General features: G+C 61.8%; 1 protein-coding gene across 1 annotated transcript; it reads left to right on the top strand.

Moving 5' to 3' along the window:
- Window positions 1-2,134: 2,134 nt before the first annotated feature.
- EVX2 (even-skipped homeobox 2) lies at window positions 2,135-5,702 on the top strand. The gene is made up of 3 exons (XM_062200563.1): window positions 2,135-2,561; window positions 3,443-3,735; window positions 4,980-5,702. The coding sequence occupies exons 1-3, from the start codon at window positions 2,135-2,137 to the stop codon at window positions 5,700-5,702; spliced, it is 1,443 nt and encodes a 480-aa protein (XP_062056547.1).
- Window positions 5,703-6,803: the final 1,101 nt, after the last annotated feature.

Below are 6,803 nucleotides of genomic sequence, written 5' to 3'. Positions count from 1 at the left end.
CATTAAAGAGGTGGAATTGATTTTCTGAGCACTGCTCGCGTTGTTGAAATAAGTTAGCGCCGAGGGGAACAGGAGAGAAACTCTTGGCATTGACTATAGATGTGTATATATGTATATACATATACTTCACACCTCGCCTCCCCTTACATTCCTGACGCGCCCCCAACGGGCCCAAGGTTAAAAGGAAAGCGCCAACAGACAGATGGGCAAAGGGATCCTAGGTTTGCCCCTAATACACCCCGATGCGCTGGGTGTGTCGGGAGGGAGGGAGGGAAGGAGGGGGCCCCTGGTGGGGTCTGGGTTGGCGCCGTGGCGGCATGCGGGACCCGCGCCCGGAGCCCAGACTGCCAGGGTCTCACGGCCGCTTCGGGAGCGCGCGGGCCGACCTCCGCGTTCCGCGCCGGTGTTCCCCTGTCCCCGCCCGCGTCTGCGGATCTTTGCCTCTTGGGCTGCTGGTGGGCGGGCGGGCTCGGCGCTTCGGGGCTCTGGGCAGGGTGGGGCGCAAGCGCGCGAGGAGATGAGGAGCGGCCTTGAGTGAAGATTGATCTTCGTTAAAATGGTTGCCACCGGCGTCATTATGACTATCAAAGTTATCGCTGAGAGGCTCAGCCGCCGAGCTCAGGCCGCAAGGAGCCGCAGTCAGGCCGGTCGGCGACTCTCTGCGCCCGGACTCAGCGTCGGGACTACCCAGGGCCACAGGTAAGGACGCGAGGCCAGAGAAGCACGGAGAGTGAGGAGGGCAAGGGAGGCAGCGGGTGGCCGGGGAAGAAGGCCGAGCTTCTTCTCCCCCTTTGACCTCGAAATCCGGCTACTTTGCCGCAAATAATGGAAAGGGGGGGGGGGGGGGGGCGCTAGCCAAGTACAAAGTGGATTCGGAGCGGCCCGGGTGGCGCTGTGAATCGCGGCTGTGTTTAAAGTTAGCTGTCGAATTCTGCTCTCCTCCAGCCTAGTTCCTTTCCCCCAGGGAAAATGCGTAGGAGAGAAGCCTATCCATCAGCAGGATTATAAAAGTGAAAAACCGGGGACTTCGAGTTCAGATCTCATTCTGTAAACTGTTAGAAAATCAGAGAAGATCTAATGATTTCCGTTTGGAGGCGCGGGTCCAACGCACCTCCCCGGCCACGTAGCAAGAAAGCGCTTTCAAAACTCTATGAGATAGGACTCTCTCTCTCTCTCTCTCTCTCTCTCTCTCTCTCTCTCTCTCTTTCTCCCTCCCTCTGTTTCCCAGTTCCTCCTGTCTCTTTCTCTCTCTCCTCTCCTCTCCTCTCCTCTCTCTCTCTCTCTCTCTCTCTCTCTGAGTATTGAGGCGAAGAAGTAGGGAGGGAGAAAACGCAGCGTCCTATTTGTTAACTAAAATACATATTTGGTTCCGAAAACCGAGAGATAACTGATCCAGACAGGAGCGGCGCAAGGTCTCCTTACGCAACTCTTCCTGCATCCTCCCCCTGCCCCCCCCCCCACGCCCCCAGCTTGTAAATTTTTTTTTTAATCCATCGCGAGGATCTACTCTGGAAAAATCAAAGCATTATCTATTATTTAACACGTATCTGTGTCCGAGGAAAAATGAGGAAGGAGCTGCATGATTAGGACCTAAGGGGCAACCCAGCAAACTGCGAGCGTAATGATGCCCCTAAATGAAGGGGGAAATGTGCCGCGGCGCGCTCTATTAATCAGACTGTCAATTTCACCCCCGAGGCCAAACCCCCGGGCGAGCAGAACCGGCTCGGAGCGGGCGAAGGACCGGAGCCTTCTTCCTCACTTCTTGTCTCTTCTCGCCTCCTACCTGGATCTATTTGTCTGCTCTGAAGCCGTCTTCATTACCCACTGACAGGAGCGTGTATTTATTTGCTTATAAACCTGTTACAATAAATGATTATTCGAACGGCGTCATTCGTACCTTAATGACGAGCGGGCGCTACTTTTTGATGAATGACATCTCGGGCTCGGAAGGATGTATGGGTCATTTTGACCAGTCATTCCCTCGCTCTGGCATCCCACAATTTTTCCGCCTCCCTCCAAAAGAGATAATAATATTTAGAGGCGCTCGCTGGGACTGAATGAGAATTAGCCCCAGGCGCAGCCCATCGTTAGGACGGGACAGCCGGGCCACTGTGACATTTTTTAGAAAGCTGAGATGATGGAGAGAATAAGAAAGGAGATGATTCTGATGGAGAGAGGGCTGCACAGCCCCACGGCCGGCAAGAGGTTCTCCAATTTGTCCGACACTCCTGGCAATGCTGTGCTCGAGGCCCTGGAAAATTCGCAGCACCCGGCTCGGCTCAGTCCGCGCCTGCCGTCCGCCCCCCTGCACGGCGCTCTGGGAGACCTCCCCACCAAGGGCAAATTCGAAATAGATACTTTGTTCAACCTGCAGCACCCGGGCAGCGAAAGCACCGTCTCCGCCGAAATCGCCTCCGCCGCAGAGAGCCGCAAGAAGCCGGGTCATTATTCAGAGACGGCCGCCGAGGCCGACATGAGCAGCGACGTGGAGGTGGGCTGCTCCGCGCTGCGCTCCCCCGGCGGCCTGGGCGCCGCACCGCTTAAGGAAAACAATGGCAAAGGTAACGGTGCCGCCCGCTTCGCGCTCTCCAGTCCCATCCTCCTGGCATCTCCGCGCCCACCCCCACCCCCCTCCGCCAGTCCTTCCCGGTGCCTTTGCGCCCCTCCGACCCTTCGCAAGCGAGCCGGACAGCGCTGGCTCAGGCAGGGGCGGGACTCGCGCCAGGGACCGTGCCCTCAGGTCCTGCGCCCGTGCCACCTCCCAGGGCCGCCCAGGCCCGAGGAGCCGAGGGCGCCAGGCCTGCCGGCTCTGGCATTGAGTCTGAGAGATGTTTGTGTGCTCGGGTCTAAAAGCCCCGGCGAGCCGACAGACTTCCAGCCGGCGGCTGAGTTGCTCCTGGGAAAGGGTCCGTGGGCAACTACTCTGAACTCCGCCGCCTCTGAGCCCCCGGGGTCAGATGGAGGGGGCATTCTTGTGGGTAAGTCGGAGGGAGCCTCTCCAGGCGCGCCTCTGCTGGACCCTTGGTCCAGTGACACACACACACATACACAGAGATGAAACGTAGATTCAACCCACTAAAGGCTCTAGTTTGAGCTGCTGCTGTGTTTCGAACCTTAAAATAGTAGCCAAACCCAAAAGAAAGGTTAGAGGCCAGAAACAAACTGCGCCCCGAAAGTAGGCGTTTTCCCTCGGCCGATTTTCAGGCCGCTTGAAAATTTCCGATTGTTCAAAACCGTCAAATCCTCCACGATTCAGTTCCTATTACTTGGTTATGAAGGGCTCCCCAAACTTTATTGATTTCATTAACGGCAGCAATTTATAAGCACGACAGACTCCAGCCATTCCAGCAGCGACTCTCCTGAGCGACGCCGTTCTCCCCTTCCACGCGCAGGGCTTTGGGCGCCACAGAGACTCATGCACTTTCTACTGTTTGTTTGCCAGGGTTCACCGAGAGCGGCTCGGCAGCCGGCACCACGACGTCGGCGTCGGGCTCAGGCCTGGGCAGCCTGCATGGAGGCGGCGGCGGCGGCGGCGGCGGCGGCGGAGGCAGTGGCGCGGGCACGGCGCTCGGGGGTTCCGGCTCTGGTGCGGATCAGGTGCGGCGCTACCGAACAGCGTTCACTCGCGAACAGATCGCGCGCCTGGAGAAAGAGTTCTACAGGGAGAACTACGTGTCGCGGCCGCGCCGGTGCGAGTTGGCCGCTGCGCTCAACCTGCCCGAAACCACCATCAAGGTATCGAGTTCCCCGCGCGCCTACTCTGGCCTCCCTCGGGGCGTCTGGGTTGATTTCTTTATTTCCCATTTCTTCTTTCTGGCTAGCTAGATTTAGCTGAGGGCCTGAAAATTCGCGGGCGGTAGTCGCCAAAGGAGTTGGATTATTTGTTTCTTTGCTGCCGAGCCCGAACGGCTGGCTGGCCTACCCGAGCCGGTAAGACCCCTGAAAAGAGGAGTGGGTGCTGGAAACACGCCCTGGCCTCCGCGGGCTTTTGCCCGAGCGCCCACCGCAGCGCTTTCCCGCAGGCGGCGAAGCCGGCTGGTCTTTGTTCCTCCAGCAGGAATCAGAGGGGAAACTTCATTTTGGAGATTTATTTGCCACATAAATCGTTACAACATGGAGAAAAGGATGCTGTATTTTTAAAAAATCGATTGAGAAAGTAGTTTCCTACATATTTTTGTCGCGGGCGGAGGGACAAGGGCAACCTTGGGGGTGGAGGAAGGAGGAACACAACGAAATTGTGCGTACTCATAGGTATCTTTAGGATATGACTTTTATTTTACGTCTGGCAGAGAGAGCCAGGAGGCTGGGCGACGTGGGGGACCCGTCAGGGAACGTTCGACACTCTAGGAAAGAAGAGGGGACGCCCCCGGGGGGGTAGGGGAGGGCTGTGCGGGTCTCCCTCCGGTTTGGTCGGGCTCACTTTAATTTAGGGTTCTGAAGAATGATGTCTTTATTAGATACTGCGTTGGGAGGGGTAGAAAAGCCCCGTCTCCAGTTTATGGGAACACTGCTTTCGCCGCTCACGGAAGGCACACAATTTCCACAAAATCATCCCTGCAAAATCAGACTCGTGCCCCTAGGGGCAGGGCCTTACAGCCAGGAGGGCTCAAGACTGCGCGCGGCGACCTCGCGGGGAAGCTGCGCCGCAGCCTCCCTTCAGAGGCCGCCCAGAATCCCCGCGCAAATCCCGGGATTCAGAGACGGAAGCTCGGCGAGGCTGGGCACCGGCGTGCGGCGGGAGGGAGAGCGGCGGTTGTACTGGGACGAGAAACAGCAGGCGCCGGGGAGCTGCCACAGGGCGCGCACGGCGGCCCACACGCCGCTGGCCAGGGCACTCGGGGTCCGGCCCGGTCAGAGCGCAGCAGGCCGGGCCAGGCTAGGCCGCGCGGGGGCCGGGGAAAAGGGAGGCAAGGGCCGGGGTGGAGGCCGGCGAGACGCGGCGCTCCCTAACCCGGGTCGCGGCGCGACTCTCCCCGCAGGTGTGGTTCCAGAATCGGCGCATGAAGGACAAGCGGCAGCGCCTGGCCATGTCGTGGCCGCACCCAGCCGACCCCAGCTTCTACACCTACATGATGACGCACGCGGCCGCCACCGGAAGCCTGCCCTACCCCTTCCACTCTCACGTGCCGCTGCACTACTACCCGCACGTGGGCGTCACGGCCGCGGCCGCGGCCGCCGCAGCCTCCGGAGCCGCGGCCGCCGCTTCGTCACCCTTTGCCACCTCCATCCGTCCGCTGGACACCTTCCGCGCCCTCTCGCACCCCTACTCCCGGCCGGAGCTGCTGTGCAGTTTCCGCCACCCGGGTCTCTACCAGACACCCGCGGCCGCCGCCGGGCTCAACAGCGCGGCCTCGGCCGCGGCCGCGGCGGCAGCGGCAGCGGCCGCGGCCTCCTCAGCGGCAGCCGCCGGGGCGCCCCCCAGCGGCGGCTCCGCGCCCTGCTCGTGCCTCAGTTGCCACAGCAGTCAGTCGGCTGCCGCCGCCGCTGCGGCCGCCGCCGCGGCCCTGGGCTCCCGAGGTGGCGGCGGCGGCGGCGGAGGCGGCGGCGGCGGCGGCACAGGGGCTGCGGGGGCCTCGGACTTCGGTTGCAGCGCCGCGGCGCCGCGCTCCGAGAGCGGCTTCCTGCCCTACTCGGCCGCCGTGCTTAGCAAGACGGCTGTGAGCCCGCCGGACCAGAGGGATGAGGCGCCGCTCACCAGATAACTACGTCGCAACCGCCAGGGGGCCGCGCCTGGCGCTCTGCGTGTGCCCGGGCGTCCCCCGGGGCGCCCCTGTGCCCTCCGTGCGCTGCCCGCTGCTACCGCTGCCGCCAGGGGGCGCCCCGGGCGCGGGAGGCCGAAAGGAACTTGCCCCGAGTTGGGGGGAAGGAGCCGGCACGGAAGCCTGGCGGGCGTCCCCCCAAATTATTTCTATTTTTGTATTTGCCGCCCAGCTATCTCCCCTCCTCTCTGTCCTCTAAAGTTTGTTTCCCGCCGCCCAGACCCCACTCCCCCATCCCCAACTCTGTCCTGAGCTCTTGGTCTCCCCGAAGACAATCCTCCCGAACCCCCCAGAGCAGTCCTCCCAGGTTTGGGGCCTTGGCTGTGCGCCGTGGGGCCCAGGGTACTCGCTGAAGCGCGCCGCCACAGCAGTGGAGAACCGCGACAAAGGAGAAACGGGAGAGGTGTGCGCGGTGCGGGGCCGGGGAGTCTGCCCCGGGGGTCCCGCTGCGGCCCCCTTTCTCCCACCCGCCCTTTCTTTCCTGTAAACGGGGTGCAAGGAGGCGGCACGGCGTCTCTCAGCCTCGGCTTGTGGGGGGCCCTGTCGCAGGGGAGCGGGACAGAGGTCTGAGGAGAGGGCCGGCAGGGCGGGCGAGAGCGCGAGCGGCCTCGGCGTGTGCGTGAGGTGGTTCGCGGCGGGCGCGGGCGAGGCCGGCGGGCTGGGGCCGCCTTCCCGGGGAGGGACAGAGCCGAGGTGGACCGGGTGGCGATCGTGCAACCGCCCCCTCGCGCCACCGCGGGGGTCTTTTTGGTCTTCGGCGTCAGGGTTCACGGAGAGGGAGCGTCTTGCATATTTGATGCAAAAAGTGAGAGCTAATGAGGTTGCCGCAGCTAGGTCAGGGAAGGAGAGGCCGGCAAGGAGAAGGAAAAAGAAAACAAGGAGAAGGAAGGGAAGGCGCGGGCAAGGTTGACGGATCGCCGCCGAGTGGAGAGGGATTCTGTCGGCACCGTTCCCCAACGGCCGGGTTCCCTGCGATCCGGGAAATACTTGAATCTCCAGATATGTGATAGTACCCCAGCGAAGCATTTCCTTCGACACTTTTCC

Source organism: Lepus europaeus, chromosome 1 (assembly GCF_033115175.1).
Source record: "Lepus europaeus isolate LE1 chromosome 1, mLepTim1.pri, whole genome shotgun sequence".
Taxonomy (NCBI): domain Eukaryota; kingdom Metazoa; phylum Chordata; class Mammalia; order Lagomorpha; family Leporidae; genus Lepus; species Lepus europaeus.
This window is presented reverse-complemented; position numbering and strand designations above follow the sequence as displayed.

What these genes read in the sequence shown, in the direction of transcription:
- EVX2 (XM_062200563.1), top strand. Translation starts at nt 2,135, where the DNA reads ATGATGGAGAGAATAAGAAAGGAGATGATTCTGATGGAGAGAGGGCTG. An exon ending in TAAGGAAAACAATGGCAAAG is followed by an intron (nt 2,562 to 3,442) that starts GTAACGGTGCCG and finishes TTTGTTTGCCAG; the next exon opens with GGTTCACCGAGAGCGGCTCG. An exon ending in TGCCCGAAACCACCATCAAG is followed by an intron (nt 3,736 to 4,979) that starts GTATCGAGTTCC and finishes CTCTCCCCGCAG; the next exon opens with GTGTGGTTCCAGAATCGGCG.